Source organism: Danio rerio, chromosome 2 (genome assembly GCF_052040795.2).
Source record: "Danio rerio strain M-AB ecotype USA chromosome 2, GRCz13ab, whole genome shotgun sequence".
Lineage (NCBI taxonomy): Eukaryota > Metazoa > Chordata > Actinopteri > Cypriniformes > Danionidae > Danio > Danio rerio.
Genome location: NC_141022.1, coordinates 48559102 through 48579639, shown reverse-complemented (window position 1 = coordinate 48579639; position 20538 = coordinate 48559102). Strand labels below are relative to the sequence as shown.

The 20538-nt window shown below is 38.8% G+C and overlaps 2 protein-coding genes across 5 annotated transcripts in view; both read right to left on the bottom strand.

Annotated features, from left to right (window-relative positions):
- Positions 1-20538, bottom strand: part of klhl24a (kelch-like family member 24a) — an 802375-nt gene that overhangs the window by 283525 nt on the left and 498312 nt on the right. The window lies entirely within an intron of this gene.
- prss56 (serine protease 56) overlaps positions 11032-20538 on the bottom strand; it is a 49180-nt gene continuing 39673 nt past the window's right edge. For 2 of the 4 annotated variants that reach the window (XR_015478904.1, XR_015478903.1), the window contains 6 exons: positions 19233-19400; positions 19010-19144; positions 14242-14677; positions 13122-13184; positions 12810-12916; positions 11032-11556 (listed from right to left, as the gene is read on the bottom strand). Coding sequence is in view for 2 of the 4 variants with exons in the window: in XM_087241330.1 (XP_087097456.1) it covers positions 11383-11556; positions 12810-12916; positions 13122-13184; positions 14242-14677; positions 19010-19149; positions 19233-19400 (1088 nt within the window). In the remaining 2 variants the exon portion in view is untranslated. Of the gene's footprint in view, positions 11557-12809; positions 12917-13121; positions 13185-14241; positions 14678-19009; positions 19150-19232; positions 19401-20538 lie in introns of all 4 variants that reach the window. The other 2 variants (XM_087241330.1, XM_087241329.1) reach the window with 1 other exon arrangement.

Here is a 20538-nt window from a genome sequence, read left to right as displayed (position 1 = left end):
GTGAACAACTTATATGAAAATATATAGAGGAACACTTTCGTATGTCGAGATGTTCATAATTTATGTGTGTGTTGGCGCACACCAGCTCCTTCACGTGCACACGCGTCAAGCAACTGAAACAGAGCTTGAAGGTAATCAAACAGCGGTTTATCATAAGCATTTTATCGCTATTTTTTTACACAGTTGGCATTAAGAAGGAACACAGAAACGTGATCTGACTAACATCTAGTTGTGTTATCTAAATGTGTCTAGAAAAATATGCCAAGGCTTTTATTTTTTACAAACTGCACAGACGTGAATTTGTCAGAGTGTTCTGGTTGGCTAATGTAGATGTCTTACGTCAACGAGTTCTAGTTGTGAACGTGCTCTTTCCGGCAATTTTCCTTCTGCGTTCACACAGCGCAGCATTCCGTGATAATTAACGGCAATGTTTCCGCCAAAATATCAATGGAGTGGCTTTACAACAACTCGATGAATTTCCTTGAGTGGCCCAGCCAGAGCCCAGACTTAAATCCTATTGAACATCTCTGGAGAGATCTAAAAATGGCTGTACACCGTCGCTTTCCATCCAACCTGATAGAGCTTGAGAGGTACTGCAAAGAGGAAGGGTCGAAAATTCCCAAAGACAGGTGTGCCAAGCTTGTGGCATCATATTCAAAAAGACTTGAGGCTGCAATTGCTGCCAAAGGTGCATCAACAAAGTATTGAGCAAAGGCTGTGAATACTTATGTAAATGTGAATTTCAGGTTTTTTATTTTTAATACATTTGCAACGATTAAAAAAAAAAATGTTTTTCACATTGTCATCATCACAAAAGGATAATATATGAGCCGTAAGTTTTACTCTGACATGTTTTGATGGGCTTCTTTGGGCTTTAAAGGTCTTGTGAAGTGCTTTTGAAATGTGCATTTTATGACAATCTGAAATTGAAACATGAAGAGAGTCTGGAACATGGTTAAGCTCAAGAACATCAAATGAGAAGCGTTCTGAAGAGGGCAGGACATGTCAGATACTAGAGAACATCAAACTGTAGTAGACCGTTAAGGTGACGTTAAAAAAAAATCTGGTAACATTTAGGTGGAAGAGGCAAACTGCAAACTTTGGATATTTACATCAAGTTTATATCTTCTAAATGTGAATGTTGTCACTGTTTTGGAGCACACAGCTTATACAGTAGATTTCCTTAAAACTAACAAACTGACATACTGACATTTAAAAAACTTTATATTTATTTCACAGGGCCTTAAATGATTGTACATACTGTTTATTTGCTATCCTGGTTTGTTGGTTACTGCCTGTAAACAACATAAAATAGTTATTTCTAAAAGCTGTTTTTGGGAGTTATCAGTGCATGTAAATGTGTTCTCTGTCTGCCTCTCTGAGATAAGGTTACAGTATTACTCACAGCCTCACAGATGGTGTCCGGGGCATGATTTGTGGAAGGACACATGTCATCAGCTGTCCAGAGTTCATCTCTGTCTAATGATCGCCGTCTGGGGAATCAAAGAGGGTCATAACACTTTAAATTCCTTTATGGACAAATGGAAGTTGGTTTAGATCTCATGGTGTTTTTGGTAAAGATTTTATGCATGGTAAAAAATCTATGGTATTCAGTTTTGTGGAGTCTGAGGCCAATGGAGTCTAATGAGTTCACATCCTCTAGTGTATTATTTTAAACCTAATGGAACCTGTGAGGTATACATTTATGATGTCTTGGCCTGTGCAAAGACCTAGCGAGCAAAAAAAACAATGTGTTATACGGTAATTGCAGCTAAACTAGGATCCCCACAGAACTGCAGCATAATCGGGTCATATTTTCATCTGTTTCAAGCTAAGAATATTTGGAGCACATACTGTATCTGTCAGGTAAGGGTTTGGGACAACAGCGGTGAGGATCCATGTGCAGTTTATTACAAAAGAATAGTCAGGCAGGCAACGGTCTAAACAGGGGCAAACAGGAGCATACAAGAAATCCAAGAGCATAGTCAAAAGCAGGCAAATGGTGAGGTCAGGTGGCAAAACAACATAAACAGTAAAAAAAAGCTAAGGTCAAAAATACTGGAAGGCAAGACAGGGATAATGCTTATGTGATGCTCTTAAAAGAAACAAGACTCAGCAAAGAGTGTGTGAAACTGGGGTGTATACATAGTCCATGTAATCATTCAATGATGAACTTCAGCTATGTGTGTGTCAGTGTCCAAATGGCTATCCACTGTGGCAGGAGTGATTGGAGCAATGACTTCTGGAAGTTGTAGTTCGGTTCAGTGGCAGAATTGCAGTTCGCCAGCGATCAAATGTTAGATCGCTGCTGATTGTGACCGAATTGACAGAACAAAACAGAGATACGATCACATACTGATCTACTAAAAGCACAGGTTTTATTAAAAAGGGGTCTTTTTTGAGTGAATCTTTGAATAGTTTACTTAAATGATTTTAAAAATAAACATTTTCACACTGTAAAGTATGTTTACTGTAAAGTATGGGTTTCACGTAATCAACTTGAAGGAATTATTACTTTCCCATATTAGCAAAATATTTGAGCAAAGTTAATTAAATATAATAACTTGCATACATGGAATGTATCAGAATTAAAGTTACTGCATCTTAACAAGTACTTCTGAAGGTATTGTCACAAAGAATCCTGCTTGAGAACTCCTTTTACTCAGTCATCTTTCCATCAAGCAAATTTCTCATGTTAGCCTAATTGGTTGGAGACGTCACCAACCAGAACGAGAGGTGGCAGTAATGCACCAAAAGGTTTGTTCAATCGTCATTCTCGCCATCATATGGTTTTACTTTCATCGGCTGGACACCGGCCTCGCAGCTCTGTGAATGTCGGTGCCATCACTTATTGATCCACGACCGGTAAATGTAGCTTGTGTTGACATTACTGCGCTACTAGATAAAAATAATAGCTTTTCTACTAAAAAGCTATTTGGTTTAGAAAGTAGCCACGCTACTGAGAAATGTAGTTAAGCTAGCTACAAGTAGTGACGCTACTGCCCAACAATGTTTGTCTTACTTGAAACCATGTTCTTGTCTTCGGCTTGTCATTGATTTGAAAATTGATTGAGTGTTGCTGGCAAAATTCAAAAACTTCTTTAGACAAATGAGATGTCAAACAGCATCAGGAACTGTCAGCAGCAAAAAAAATTTGGGGGTGGCAGCCAGGGTGGCCAATCGGATGTCAGGGGTGTCCAGACCCCGGACACCCCTCTGGATCCGCCACTGATCTGCATAGAGATGCAGCACAAACCAGTCAAATTTACATCTGTTTCAAGCCACAAATATTTGGATCACATACTGTATCGACAGAACAAATTAGATGATAATATGATAATATAGTTTTTTTTATGAAAAATGTTCAGTCATGTGACCTGTGCGGAGACCTGGGGCCTCATGTATCAACGCTCACCAGGTTTCACGCTCAGAATCCCTCACGTTTGGATTTAGTAACGATGAACTGAATGTGGGAATGTGCGCAGCTCCACGGCAGCTTCTTGGCTGGCGTACGCACATTTTTTGTGCGTGTCTGTTTTATTTCCATTGGCGACTCCTAGAGGCAGTTGTGTTAAATTGCTCTCTACAAAGTGTCTGAGCCTTGCAATGGCAGCTGTATGAGACGGGTTCATCTAGCAGGTATATCAGGTTTCCATACCATACCGTTGACCAGCTAAACATTAAAGCACAATTTGCAGCGGTCGCCTGTTTTCCCAATGTAATCTGAGATATCTACTGCACGCACATTGCTATAAAGACACTATCTGAAAATGAATTTGCATGCGTAAATCAGAAACATTTCCATTCAATAAATGTGCAAATAAAATATGATGCACAGACTTATTAATGATTCCTACTTGTCTTTCTCGTGATAAATAGTAGGCAAAATCTGATATGTAGCGGGGGAAAAAAGAAGAAAGAATTCATCAGACGCTGGATTCGATCCGAGTTTATGCTCGAACATGTCAAAACATGTTGACATGCGTTTTACAAGTTGCACCACAGAGACTTTTGAGGGTGGTGCAACATTTTACACCTATAAACCACACTATTTCTTTTATAATTCAGTCTATGCGATGTTCAGACCGAACTGTGTTAACCGCATCAGCTAAACTCTCCCACTCAACTTTTTTCCTTTGTTGTTAATTCCAGAGAAAAAACTTGCAAATAACACCGCTTTTCTCCGGTCTACCTCCGAAAGGAGCACCTCCAATTCACATTCTGTTCAAAGTTTCTGTTTTTGCTTGCTTTTGCCATTGCTTTTTTTGTGCGTCCGCAATGTTTTAGTATGATTTCCACGCAAGTCTTCGTACATGAGGCCCCTGGCCTGGAAAAAAAAAAGCACATACAGTACAGTAATAGCAGCTGAACTGGGATCTCCATAGGCATTATCACACTGTAAAAAATGCTGAGTTCCACACAATCAACTTGAAGCAATTGGTTTTACTAGTTTTTACAAATTGAAGTGGATTGAACATAAAACAATTACACTTCGCCTTAACGCACCTCCTTAATAGACCAGCACACCCATGAGTCCACAAAGTAGCGCAAACGGATTAGCTATCTAAACAATGTGGCGCAAAACGTGAAAATTAGAGCTGCGCTGGTCTGAGAATAGCAACAAATTGGAGAGGGGTCTGCCTGCAGACCTGGGGTCTCATGTATCAACCCTGCGTACGCACAAAAACTTTGCGTACGCCAGGTTTCGCGGTCAGAATCGCTCGCGTTTGGATTTACTAACAATAAACTGAACAAGGGAATGTGCGCAGCTCCATACCAGCTTCATGGCTGGCATACGCACATTTTTTGTGCGTGTCTGTTTTATTTCCATTGGCGACTCCTAGAGGCAGCTATGTTAAATTGCACTCTACAAAGTGTCTTCTCAGCTGTAAGAGACGGGTTTATCCGCATGTCTAGTATATAATGTTTCCGTACCATACAGTTGACCATCCAAACATTAAAGCGCAATTTGCAGTGGTCGCCGTTTTTCCCAGTGTAATCGGAGCAATCTACTGCACACACATTTCTATAAAGGCACCATCTGAAGATGAATTTGCATACGTGAATCAGAAACATTTCAATTCAATAAATGTGCAAATAAAATATGATGCACAAACTAATTAATGATTCCTACTTGACTTCCTCATGATGAAGAGTATATAGGCAAAATCTGATATGTAGTGGGGGGGAAAAAAAGAGTAAGTTCATCAGCTGCTGGATTCGAACCGAGTTCATGCTCGAACGTGTCCAAACATGTTGCCATACATTTAACGTGCTACGCCACTCAGACTGTTAAAAAATCTCCAACATTTTACACCTATAGATCTCACTATTTCTTTTTTAATCCACACAGTGCGATGTTCAGACCCAACTGTGTTAACCGCATCAGCTAAACTCTCCCACTCTATTTTTTTCTTTTGTTATTAATTCCGGAGGACAAACTTGCACATAACACCGTTTTTCTCCGGTCTACCTCCGAAAGCAGCACCTTCAATTCACATTCTGTTTAAAGTTTCTCTTCTTGCTTGCTTTTGCCATTGCTTTTTCGTTTGGTTTTGCCAAAGTAGAGTCATTTGCATATTCATACGGGGGAGGAGGCAGGGAGGGGTTTTGCGCTCGTGCATGTTGTGCTCAGTTTTACGTTCATTCGGATGTACAAAGAAAATGCGTGGGATTCGGCGTACGAACTGTTTCATACATCTGAATTTTTTTATGCGTACGCACATTTACAGCTTTGTGCGTACGCAATGTTTTAGTATGATTTCCATGAGGCCCCTGGTGCAGTGCAATCTGGGCTGCATCCAATGCTTTTTAATGGGCTCACCTAACCCCACCCCTAACCCTACCCGTCACAGTGACGTCACTCGCTCCATTTGAGTGCATTGTGTCTGACATTGCATCGCTGAGTGATGCAGTCTCAGCTTGCATCATAAAGGCTGCATCCAGATACTTTTGACAAATTGCGCCAAAAAAATCTTGCGCCTTATTGCGCTAGGTGTATAATGGGGCCTAATATGTCTCAAACCTTATTGCAAATGTTCACAGTGTACTGTTATATAAAGGAAAGTAGTAAAAAAAGAGATGAGACTACAATGCTTCCTATTATCTGCTTATAGACAGAGAGTTCAATAATATCATGTGTTGCCACCCTGCACCACCACTAACCCTTCACTGTTGAGTGTCCAGGTTTATTTTTAACACTTTGGAATTTCAGAATGACAGATTCTAGACAGATTGTTTGTGCGAGGATCAGAGATGCAGGTCTCAACAATTCACAATCAATCCATTAGAATTGCATGGCAACTAAATCAAAGATACACCGTCTGCATTTATTACTATTGATTGAGGTTGCCAGGAGTTGGGTTCAAATGGAAATCGAGACAAAAGTGTGAGAGCAGCCAGTTCATCTTATCCTGTCAGTCATTATGCAAGAGTACTGTATATAGACAGCTGCTTGCGTCACTTCTGGCAACCCTCCAGCTTTACATCTCATGCATTATTTCTATATATCAAGGCTTAAAACCAAGTCTCAAATCATTGCAGAGGATTTTATTAACAGAAACTCTATAAAAAAAATGCAGTTGATTGGGTCTGTATGCAATTTTTATAAAATCTTTATACATACTTCGTCCGCGTTCCTTTAGGAGTCTCCAGAATCTGCTCATCCTGAAAGCCCAACGGATTGTCATCAGCTCCAAATAAAGCATCCGGGTGACATTTGTTAGTGATTCAGAGGCACCTGTTGCGAAGTAGCACAATTAGCACAGTTCCCGTAAGCTAAAACATCTGAGAAATGCTTAGAAATTAAATCTGCCCCCCTGTGTTTTCTGGCAATTCTCCTGTTGAAAGAGATGTTCAGCTGTCATGACCACTGCGGGTGGAAGTTTGGTTGCCAGATTCAGTAGTGGTAAACAATCCTCTAGAAAGGATTTCTCACAGCTATTCGTTCATTTCTCCAGCTTAAACATCTGAAATGTATTTGTTATGTGACAATTAGTCAATGTAAAGGAAACTGTGTAATTTTACATTACAATGGTGTAAATCCTCCCTGGCTATGTATGGAGAGCAACATAGATCTGTCTTCGGCCCTCTCCTTTTTTCAGTTTATACATTGAACAAGTTCGTTTATTCATTAAACAAGTGTGCTCATAAATATCTGGGTGCTTACATCAATAACGTGCTTACCTGTGGTCCACATGTAGACAGTATTTGTTCGTTTGTCCAGCAGCAATTGTATTTTTGGAGATTTCGAATTTTTGGTGTACAGCAAAAAGTTATAATTTTATTTTAAAAAGCTGGGATTAAAAGCACAATATGCTATGGATTTACTGTGTGATATGGGAACATTACAGTTCAACCGAAAGCAAAGCTTGAATGTTTGGTGAAGACAGCCATGAGAATCAAAGGAAAAAGGGAATACAGACACAGCCACAGCCAAATCTCCCTGCAACCCAAGACCGGTTACTCACTAAAGCTAAACATGGCTGAGCTTTGTGAGTACCTGGATGGAAGACCACATGGGAAAACTAGGTTGCTGTTGGAAGTGGTGGTAGTGAGGCCAGCAGGGGGTGCTCAACATGTGGTCTTCGAGTCCTAATGCCCTATTAAAGTTAAGGGGACACTGTACTGTCAGTGCTGTCTTTCGGATGAGACGTTAAACCAAGGTCCGGACTCTCTTTGGTCACTAAAAATCCCATGCCACTGTTTGCATAGGGTAGGAATGTAACCTCCGTGTCCTGGCCAAACACCCTCCATCGGCCCTTACTGATCATGGCCTCCAAATGATGCCCAGCCACCAAATTGGCTCTATCACTGTCTCTCCCTCTATAGCTGAACGAACTGATGGTATTGTCCAAGTGGATGCTGCATATTGATGTTGTGGAGAGACCCCCTCATGATTGTGAAGCGCTTTGGGTGTATGTCCATACACAATAAATGTGCTATACAAATACACATTACTAACATAATATAGATCCTTAAAATATTTATACGGTGCATTCAGTTCTTGATGAAGCTATTAAAAAATTAGCTGACCTCTCGCATAGATTGTGTTGTGACTACCTACAGTACAAGTTACTGCCCTCCGATGAATGATACAGACTGTCTGTGTGCAGAAATAATCATTTTAAGAAATATTTTTTACATACATCAGTTAGACTTTTAAATAGTTAATATATGCGCCGATGATTGAACGTTTGTGTTTATTTGTGTTGTCAGTTTTGTTCAGTGTATGCAAATGTGGGCCTAGGGTCCAAGACAAATTTCCCCATTGGGGACAATAAAGTGTATTAAGTAAGATATGCTGCCCTTTGGCTATATTTTAAAATAACCTGGGGTTAAAAGTCACCAGAGTGTGTTACAGATATTGACCTTGTTCTTTGCATATGAGTGGGCGCAGCCGTTTGAATCTTTTTGGCTCGAGACTTTCAGTCTTGTTCACTTCCATTCATTTTTAGACGTTAAAAACAGCTCGTTCTGCTGCTTGATGTTGCAAGCTGATATTTTCTTATTACATTATTCTACTTTGTCTGTCATGAACACGGTTGTAGAACACATTCTTTGAGCGTTTTCTGCAGTATTATTGCATTATTTATGCATTATGCATATAATGCATAATGCATATGTTTATGCATATTTATGTATTTATGCATTATTCCTAGGCATTTTTCCCATTAGCAAATAAATCAGAAATTTTAAAGAGCCCAAATTATGGGTTTTTGAAAATGCCCTTCCATGTAGTGTGTAGCACAGCTCTAAGTGAAGTGAAATATCCAGCTAAGGCTTAAATCTGTAAGAGTACAGTGTTTAAAACTGTTGATTCATCTATAAAATAGTCGACTCATAGTGCTTCAAACGAGTCGCCTTGATAACAAGTCATTAGGTGTTTCGCCATGACGTATTCACGAAACACAAGTAGTTGCGCACGCTAACCCAGGAGATTTGAAACCTGCGGTCCCGCCATCTAACACTGAAAAAAAGCCACACACACACACACACACACACTCACATACACTCACATACACTCTCACACACACAAACACACACACACACACACACACACACACACACACACACACACTTACATACACTCTCACACACACAAACACAAACACACACACACACACACACACACACACACACACACACACACACTACATGCTACAAAGAATACTTCATCGGCCGTTTGCTAAAGGAAGGATCAGTAAATAGTAGAGATGGACTATGTCTGAACATGGATCGGTTTCTTCCTCCATTTCTCAAGTGTAAGTACGTGCGATTAAAGTTGTTGCCTCGTTTACTCTAGCTTGCAAATGCATTTAGTTTAGATTTGTTACTTGTAACCGCGTGTACTGTATCAGGTAACTCACTATATTCTCATATTGCATCTAAAGCCACATTGAAAATGTGACACGTGCCGCTTTGTTTACAGACCTCCGAGGAGGAGGGTATGTGTGTGTGTGTGTGTGTGTGTCCTCTGAGGAGGAGGGTAATGTGTGTGTGTGTGTGTGTGTCCTCTGAGGAGGAGGGTAATGTGTGTGTGTGCTCTGAGGAGGAGGGAAATGTGTGTGTGTGTGTGTGTGTGTCCTCTGAGGAGGAGGGTAATGTGTGTGTGTGTGTGTGTGTGTGTGTGTGTGTGTGTGTGTGTGTGTGTGTGTGTGCATGCATGTGTGAAAAGAGCAGAGTGTGACAAGCAAGTAGATCTCCTCGCCAGTTCTTGGAGTTTTTGCTCAATAAAATAGTTAGTCGTCTGTATTTTCAAGTCCATCGTCTGTATTTACATTCACCCACTGGCAGCCAAAATCCACGCCTTACACTATGAAGTGTGTATGCACTCTGACTACTTTAATGTTGATTAGCTGCTGGGCATTTCACTCTGTCTCACGCTGAAGGCAGTCAGTTTCGACCAATCGCAGCAAACTGTCATCGGTCCAATCAGCGCAGATTAGCTTTGCGCTAAGGAGGGTTAAGTGATTTATCACTTAATGATTCATATGGGAGTCGCTGGGATAATTCGGAAAAATAAATGCAGATTACAAGACAATGAACGTGTTTTTTGACCTTGCATGCATATTAGACTGTTGTTGGAGACCCTTACAACCAAAATATGACCCTTTTTCATGTATGATAGGGGCTCTTTTAAAACAAATCGCAAAACAAGCGCACTTCTGCATTGAAGAATAAGGTCAATACAGTGAAAGAGTGGGTGATGTCTTTTTTTTGTCTTTTTTTTCTTAATTTACTCACTGCATCAAAAACCTGTACACATAAAAAAAATTTCTCTGGCGCCGGGTCTGGCCCACAAAATCAGTTTTTGCTTGGCCCACATGCCACAGTGAATTACGGTACATGAGTGGACCAAGTCTGGCTTCTATACAAGAGCCAACCAAAACCATATCTGGGCCAAGTCTCAGTCAAGTTAACTACCCAAAACTAGGCCTAAACTGGACCAGATGTGTTAGTGTGCCACAACTGCAATGAATCTGATAAACCCATGAACCATTTCAATTTAGGCGTGCTATAAGGCATAGCACATATATATTTTAAAAGTGGGACGGGGTGGCGCAGTGGGTAGCATGTTCGCCTCACAGTAAGAAGGTCACTGGTTCGAGCCTCGGCTGGGTCAGTTGGCATATTTGTGTGAAGTTTGCATGTTCTCTTCGTGTTTCCTCCAGGTGCTCCGGTTTCTCCCACAGTCCAAAGACATGTGCTATAGGTGAATTGAATTAACTAAAGTGGCTGTAGTGTAAGGGTGTTTCCCAGTGATGGGTTGCAGCTTAAAGGTCATCCGCTGCGTAGGGTATATGCTGGATAAGTTGGTGGTTCATTCCGCTGTGGTAACATTGATAAAGGGACTAAGCAGAAAATAAAATGAATGAACGAATGAATGAATGAATGAATGATTGTATCATGAAAAACATTACAGAAAATAGAAGAAAAAAAACACCAAGATGGAAATGAAAGTTTAGAACAGTGTAAAATCCATGTCTAACAAACAATACAAATGAAAAATAATGTATTTAAATATAGCTATTTCCAAAAACTCCATTTATTTGAACATAATTTGAGTTTTAATATAAAAATACAGAAATAAATATATAAACCAAACATCAAATATAATATCTGTACAGTTTGCAGCTCAGACATGAAGATCAACCTCTGCCCTTGCTAAATAAGTTAATGAAAGGAGGAAACAGTCACAATCTCAGATCGCAGTGACCCACCGGGAGCCTTCATCCTCCAGAAAAAAATGTCCTGAAATGACTCCAGAAAGAAGGGAGGACCCAGTCAACCATTTCCACAGCAGCATGTGTAGAGTTTATGATGCAGTTGCAGTTTGACCTCAAGAATGATTTCTTTTCCAGCAGCATGTGTGAGTGTGTTTTACGTTTTGAGAGCATCAATGGCAATGGAAATGACACGTGGCATGCTGCGGTAGAATGCCTCGTTCTCCAAACCCACCAAACTGTAAAAAGTCAGAGGTCGCCCGCCGATGGTGGCCTTGATGCGGGACTGGTACAAACCACGTTCATTCTTAGACTTCAGATCAACCTGCACCTGAGATGATCAAAGCATAGAATTAGAGAAATCCTGAATTAAAACACAACACTAAACATAAACACCATGCATCACAGACGCATAACAGAAACCGTAGTAGCATTCATAATTTTAAAGCCCTGGTGAAATCAATATTTAACATTTTGTAGATGCTAGTATCAGTATGTTAGTTTTATTTATAAGCTAGTGTGAACTGAAACACTGTTGAAATTTGCATTTAGGAGATACAAACTTCTGCGAAAATGGATCAACAATTTTTTCACATCACATCATACTTCAGTTTCTCATCAGATCTTGACCAATCAAATGCTCTCTAGTATCTGGCATGCCCCACCCCCTTTAAGATGTTTCTTATTTGCTTTTCATTTAATGCACTTGAGCTCAACCACTCTCACTAGAAGAGTTGTCACTAAACTTAAACGTGATTGGCTGTTTTTTTAAAGGGGAGGAGCTACTATATGTCCTGCCCTGTCTTTATATTATAATTGAAATTATCACAGATCGAACAAAAATGCACATTTCAAAGCACTTTACGGGGCCTTTAAAATTGAATTGATACTTTTTTCCGCAAGCATACATTACTGTTAATCCATCTAAAGTGAGAGCAAAAGTCGTTTATAATCACACTGTTAAGGATTTTAGTAAATTACACAGTATTTAATTGTAATATTAACTGTATTTTACTGTAGGATAGTTATATAGTATTTTACTGTATTTTAAAGGTGCATTGCCAAAATTACTGTATATTTTCCAGCAAAGAAATGCAATATTCTAAATAAATAGAGCAAGATAAATGGTGCTGTAAATCTAATTACGGTGTTCTTGCTGATTTAGAGTAAGTTACTGGCGAACTGCTGCCAGTAAGCTACTGTAGATTTTACAAGAAATTGTTAACAGTGTATATTTCTAGCAAATGTTGTTCCTTGTTCTTTTTTAATTAATAATAAAGAAATGGTTTCCACAAAAAAAAAAAAAAAAAAAAAAAAAAAAAAAAATATATATATATATATATATATATATATATATATATATATATATATATATATATATATATATATATATATATATATATATATATATATATATTTTACTGCTTTTAAAAAATTTCGTATTGATAACAATAAAAAATTTCTGGAGTATCAAACCAGCATTTTTGAATCAGCAGAAAAGACAGCTTTTATAACACACACATACACACAAACACACACACGCACGCATGCACGCACGCACGCACGCACACGGCAGACACACACCTCCTGGAAGATCATGTTTATGTTGTTGGATGGAAGAGACAGGATCCAGTTGTACATCTCTTTGGTGGTGCTGACCAGATGAGCTGAATCAGTTACTCCTGAGCAAACTACAAAACACAAAGGATAAACCCATTATAAGTCTTTACTTTTTTTTAATTAGTAATTTACATTATGACAAAAAAAAAAAATGTTCTTTAATATGAATATCCATTTAATATTACGTAGATGTGATGTAAGGTTTCTGTAATGCAACAGCCATTGGACATAGAACTAACTACTTGAGAAAAAAGGTAAGTAAACAAGAAATTGTACCTTTGTCATTGGCTCCTCGTTTGGTTCGCATGTGCGAGTCTCTCTTTCTCCTCCTCATGAGCTCTAAAACAACAACAGTTCTATTAGTCCCAGACAGTCACGGTTTAACAGAAATGCAATATAATAATAGCTCTTAATAATAATATGTATAGTTCTTAATAGTTATTATTCACAATATTTGTGATATATTCTAAAAATAGAAAGAAAAAGAAAATAGAAATTTGAAAGAATAGATGAATTAGTTAATAAAAAAACTCAATCAATCAATCAATCAATCAATCAATCAATCAATCAAATACAAGAAAAATGTTACCATAGAAAATGACTGAACAACTTTAAAAATGTTATACAACCCCTCCATTAGCCTTTGGTTGAGAACCCTAATAACAAGTTTGGCTCTTGAAAAGCTCACATACTGCATGTAATAAGAAAAAAACTTTTTGTGATATCTGGGAGGTGTTTTGGAACTTTGTGAAAAATGGAGATATTGAAGAAGCTTTGGAAGTCTGAAGTTGTGGATTGTGAATTGGTGTTTGATTAGATTTCTATTTTTTATTTTTTAAGATTTTTATTTAATTTTTTTTCCCTAAACCTGTCTGGGTTAAGTTCTGGGTTATTGGGGTTTGATTTATTGTAAAACCTTGTAAAATTTAATAAAGACATGTTATACAAAATCCCTTATTAATCCCTTATTTATCAGGGGTCGCCACAGTGGAATGAACCGCCAACCTATCCAGCATACTGTATGTTTTACGCAGTGAATGCACTCTCACATTCACACATACACTCATACACTACAGACAATTTAGCTTAATCAATTCACCGCTGATTCACACATGTCTTTGGACTGTGGGGGAAACTGGAGCACTCAGAGGAAACCCACACCAACATGGGGAGAACATGCAAACTCCACACAGAAAGGCCAATTGACACAGCAGGGGCTCGAATCAGCGACCTTCTTGGTGTGAGGTGACAGTGCTAACCACTGAGCCACCGTGCCATATTATTTCAGTGTACAGTGGTCTAAATTTGCATTGTTGGGATGATTGTTGTTGATAAAAGAACTTTAGCACTTTTTTATTATTATTCTCTCACTAACAGTCCCATTATTAATTCTTACTTTTGAAAAGTGGTTCCTGCAGAAGGGGTTTATGGGTAGGAACTGAACGTTTTTCGAGCAGTGAATAAGAAGTTTCCAGAGTCATGAGATTCACTGGTTGTGCAGAAGGCTCCACAGATCTGGATGTTGAATCTATATGACCCTGAGGCGATGCCATCATCATGGGACGTCCCGTAACACTGCTTGTGCTTCCTCTGAGGGCTTCATTTATCAGAGTGGTCCAACTTTCAGAAGACCATAGAGCTTCTCCAGAATGGCCAGTGTATTCCTGTTGTCCTGCAGTGGTGGAGGTGGTGAAATCTCTTTCAAACAGTTGGTGGTCCAGTTCTAGAATTACAGGAATGCGCAGTGTTTCCAGTTTGGATCGCATGGCAGCAATGGAGGAGCGCAGAGCACTGTCGAACTGCCGGAGAGGTGCTTTTCCATTGTCCACATCCTGAAAAAAAACATAAAAAAAAAAAAAACGTCAAAATGACATTTGGATTCTTGCTCATCTGAAATAAGAAAAGCAAGCAAAAGTTGTGCTTTGTATGTTAGGAGTACTATGAGCTGATTTTGCTTCCGCTCAAAACATATTTAATTAAAATAACAATAAAAACTTTTTAAATGGTCTTATATAGTTATTATTATTATTATTATTATTATTATTATTATTATTATTATTGTAATGTAATTTAATTGTTCTTCCAGAGTAAAGTTTAATGTGCTGGCCAGTTTGTAATTTGCATAATAAATAACAGTATATTTGTTTTTTACCAACATACACTGAAAACAGTATCAATAATTTTTACAAATTTTTAAGGTAAGTGGTTGCAAACAATTTATATGGGCTGAATTAAAACAAATAAATGAAGTTGAACATTACTAAATTCAATTTGTTTAAATTCAGCTCATATACATTGTTTGCAACCACTTACCTTTAACAAAATTTGTAAATATAATGAATCTTTTTTTGTTTCGTGTACAAGCGAATACAGCACAAATGAGTGCGTAAAATGTCATCAAAATGCAGGATTTAGACCAAATATTTAAATACAAAATGACGAAAATAAATGCAGTTCCGTATCAGTTCCATATAATTTCACAATATCTATGTATTCAGGGCTTGACATTAACACCTGCCCACTCGCCCAGTGAAGTTTATTACTAAACTAATTTCGAGAGGATCACATGCTTGTGATTGCTTGTAGCCGGTCCCAAATGATTTAATTTAGGATTCACCAATCAGACGATTCCTAAGCCACTATAAATACCCTAAGTTCCATAAAACAGCCATCTTCGTTTTGAAGAATCTTCCTTCCACCCCTACTCCTCCTCCTTTCCTAGATGCACGGTGGCCCAGTGGTTAGCACTGTTGCCTCACAGCAAGAACGTCACTGGTTCTAGTCCTTACCAAGACAGTCGAAGTTTCTCTGTGGAGTTTACACGCTCTCCCCATCCTCATGTGGGTTTCCCCCGGGTTCTCCGGTTTCCTCCCATCGTCCAAAAACATGCAACTTATGTTAATTGGCTAATCTCTATCTCTTAAGAGCAATCATCCGTTCATTAGCAACAGCAGGGGAATTCTCGAGATCTACTTGAGCTCAAACTCCCCTCTCACCTTGCAAATAAGAGGGAGCCCCGGGCTCGAGGATCTTATGAGCTCAGGGCTCTCTCCTGGGACAGCATACCATCAGCTAAATGTGAACTCTTGAAATGCGGGTAGATTTCAGCTGTGGCACGTTAGACACCCACACCATCTGGTCACTTTGGCCGGTTGAAAATAATTTTTAAATGGTAGTTTTCTTAAAAGCAAAGTTCGGCAATAAGGTTGCCCATCAAGGCGCAGCACCACTGAAAAAAGTAAATGTTCACACGAGCAAAAGAAAGCATGTGAATACCGAATGAGAGGATGATCACGAACATGGAAAGACTCTCACTCACTGATGAGGGCCTTAGTCTCGCACAAACAGCTGCTGATGTGCACGAGTGTTTCAATGCTTGCATGCTCCCATTTACTCGTGCGAAGGAACTGTGCCTGAAAACGCAACTAATGTGATCGGTTCCCTTTAAAATAGACTGGACAAATGCAGTGCTCACGATGCTTGCTTTCAAGAGTTTGAGGGCATACTCACACTATGTACAGTTACCTTGAACCGGGCCAAAGCTCCTTATCTCCCCAGACGGCCCGCACTCACATTACATTCGGGCTTGAGCACGCTTACATCATTGATTATGCACTGTTCAGTAAGAAGCGCTCTCGCTCAGCACAGTGGAGATTTCTTCAGTTATATCGTTTAAGTTGTTTGCAGTGACACACAGTAATACATTTCGCCGAACAGATCAGCCATTTTAGACGCTCATAAACAATCATAAAGTCCTCGTTTGTGATTATTGAACAATAAAAATCATTAATAAATCCATATGAAACAGTCCCTTAAAAGTCATGTCTCGCTTACAGTTTCGGGCTCAGGCACGTTTTGCACTCACAGACAAGCGTACCGCGCCAAAGCCCAAGTGAACCGCGCACACCTCTTCCAACCGGGCCAGGGCCAGCCAAGTGAACCGTGCCCTGAGCCCGATTCTGAGCACTCAAACTTCTTAATGGGCTTGGCCTGGATAGCATAGTGTGAGTACTCCCTGAAATTCTTTTAAAAAAAAAACGTCTTTGTGTAAGCAGCAGAGGTTGGCACTTTTGCTCTAACCATTTTTTGAACAGATTGGCTGTTTATCAATTCCAAGAACGCAGGCAACAGACTTGTAATGTAATGTAATGTGTACTTATATAGCGCATTTATTGTGTATGGCCATACACCCCAAGCGCTTCACAATCATGAGGGGGGGTCTCTTCACACCACCACCAGTGAGCAGCATCCACCTGGATGATGCGACGGCAGCCATAGGACAACGGCGCCAGTGCGCTTACCACACACCAGCTGTAGGGGGAGTGGAGAGACAGTGATAGAGTCAATTCGGTGGAAGGGGATGATTGGGAGGCCATGATCGTAAGGGCCGATAGAGGGACTTTGGCCAGGACAAAGGGGTTACACCCCTGTTCTTTTCACGAGAAGTGCCATGGGATTTTTAATGACCACAGAGAGTCAGGACCTCGGTTTAACGTCTCATCCGAAAGAAGGCGCCCACCGACAGTGTAGTGTCCCCTTCACTTTTACTGGGGCATTAGGACTCACATAGACCACAGGTTGAGCGCCCCCTGCTGGCCTCACTAACACCACTTCCAACAGCAACCTAGTGTTCCCTAGTGGTCTCCCATCTAGGTACTAACCAGGCTCAGCCCTGCTTAGCTTCAGTGAGTAACCGGTCTTGGGCTTCAGGGTGATATGGCTGTGATATTGTGTTCTTGTGAAGACCTTGCCAGGTCACCTCGGAAGGACAAACTCGGGAGACAGCGAGAACAGAGAACATGTCCTGTGAGAAATTAGATGCTGTGTTCTTCCTGATGGTCACATGACCTTCACGTGTTTTTAACCGAAAATTATTTAAACATTACAGCATTCAATCAGCGATTTATTGTTTTCCCCCTTGTCACAATATATACTACGCATATAGCAAATTTTAATACGAATTTCAGAAAAATAAACATCCTTAGTGTGTTTATTCCCTTATTATAGTTTTCATGGTAATGTTTACATTCAACATTTCCTTTAGGGAAACTCCTGAGACAAATAAGTTATATCCAGTGGCATAGCGCAAAATAGGATTATTAATGGGGGCCCCAGGTGAAGAGTAGAATGGGGGGGGGGTGCTGATTTAAAAATAAACTTACATAAAATGCGCTTCCCACCTCCAGCCCCAATGACTTCTGGGACTTCTCGAGCGAGTTCGCTACTCAAGTCTGCATCAATGCGTCCTCGATAACAAGAACATATCCGGGAACCTTCACCCGTCCTCCGTTCTTGCGGTCTTGAGTATTGGAACTCAACTTTTGTAGTTGATGATGACGTTACACAAGAACACGAGGACGCACGATCGCATTAGAATGCATATTGAGAAACAGCCATTATTAATGGTCCTAATGTTAAGCGTGTGCAGGTGATCATCCTTTCATTACCTCACTCACACAGTATGTTCATTATCTGCTTTCTTTTGCAGTTATTATTTTTTTATTTATGGTTTAATTATAATCCTTTACAATAGCATTGCTTTAATAGAAGATGAATCCCCCATTTATGTGAACTGGTAATTCGGGACCTTTACTCAGGACAGATTACTGTGCACAGTTCTAGATACATGACAATAATTATTTTTAAAATTTCAGTAGTTTTTTTTTTAAGAAAGGTTTTGTTGAATAAAAAGTGCATGTATACAGCTATATTTTGCTTGTTTTGAAAATGTCTAATTATTTTAAATTTGTAGCTAAGAAATTATTTATTTATTTGTTTATTTTTGGTGTGGCCTCAAAAAAAAAGGTAAATGTTGAGCACTAAAAAGTCTTATTAAACAAGAACTGATTGCAATGCAACACTATGAAAGCACAACCCATTTGCTCATGCACTTTGTTCAAGCTCATACACGATACACAAAAATTGAAATGATTAAGGACGCATGTGGACATAACGCAAAATGTAAATTAAGTCATTTTAGCATGCCAAAGTCAAATATATGCATATAAATAAATATTTTCCTTACAACAAAATTGTGGCTAGTGAAAATAGCAACTGGCTATTAATGTTGAAAAACTACTAGTAGCCACCGTGGCTGGTGTTCAGAAAAGTTAATGTCGGGCCCTGTATGTATGTATATATTTTCTGAAATGAGTCATGTTTACCGGTGTGAAGAGTTCTTGCTCATTTAAATTCTTCAGCTCTTTGTGTTGCTCCAGATCATCAGCGATGTCTCTCAGGTAGTTCTCCCAGTCGTCCACCAGGGGTCCCACTTGCTGGAACAGCGCTGGCAGGCCTAGCTGCTCTTTGAGAAAAATATGTTGGTTAGAATGGTATCCGCTCTTGTGCTCTGATGATGTTCAGTGCAGAACGCTTTAATGGCTCTACCTGTTTCAAGTGTGTTTCTGCGTCTTCGTGGCATATGAGCAGAGTTGTACACGTTCTCCACCAGCTGAGGAAGAGTCTGGGTGAAGAAGGTCAGATCCACTTTATCTCTAATATAGTCATCGGCCCGCTGGAGCATGTCCAGTAGCGTCTGCAGGAAGGAGTGCAACTCTAGAAAAAAAGACAATTACATTTTAATTCAGAAAGTATAAATAAAATAAAATAAAAAAGTATTAAATGAAAAATAAAATAAAAATAAAAAAACGAATAAAAAAAGTTATTAAATGTACATTTTATTACTGACTTTCACTTAAGTAAATAAAACTAAATAAAATAAAAAATAAATTAAATGTACATTTTATTACTGACTTTCACTTACGTAAATAAAATAAAAATAAATAAAAATAAAATAAAAATAAATTAAATCCACATACATTTTATTACTGACTTTCACTTAAGTAAATAAAATTTATTTAAAAATCAATTAAATGTACATTTTATTAATGACTTTCACTTAAGTAAATAAAAAATAAATAACTAAAAATAAAATAAAAATAAAAATAAACCAATTGTACATTATATTACTGACTTTCATTTAGGTAAATAAAATAAAATAAAAATAAATTAAATGCACATACATTTTATTACTGATTTTCACTTAAGTAAATAAAATAAAATAAAATAAAATAAAAAAGTTATTAAATGTACATTTTATTACTGACTTTCACTTAAGTAAATAAAATTAAATAAAAATTCAAATAAATTAAATGTAATTTTTTTTACTTTCATCCATTCATTCATTAATTTTCTTTTTGGCTTAGTCCCTTTATTAATCTGTGGTCACCACAGTGGAATGAACCGCCAACTTATCCAGCATATATTTTACGCAGCATTTCCAGCCGCAACCCATCTCTGGGAAACATTCATACACTCTCATATACTACGGACAATTTAGCTTACCCAATTCACCTCTACCGCATGTCTTTAGACAGTGGGGGAAACCGGAGCACCCGGGGAAAGCCCACACAAACGCAGGGAGAACATGCAAACTCCACACACAAATGCCAACTGACCCAGCTGAGGCTCGAACCAGCGACCTTCTTGCTGTGAGGCGACAGCACTACCTACTGCACCACTGCGTCGCCTTATTACTTACTTTCACTTAAGTAAATAAAATAAAATAAAAACTTTCACTGTTTTTTTTAATTTCACAGAATCTTCAGTTAGAACTTTTTCAGTATGAAGACAGTGAAAACTGCAGTATAAATAAAATAAAATTTTAATTAATAAAAATTTAAATAGTATAAAA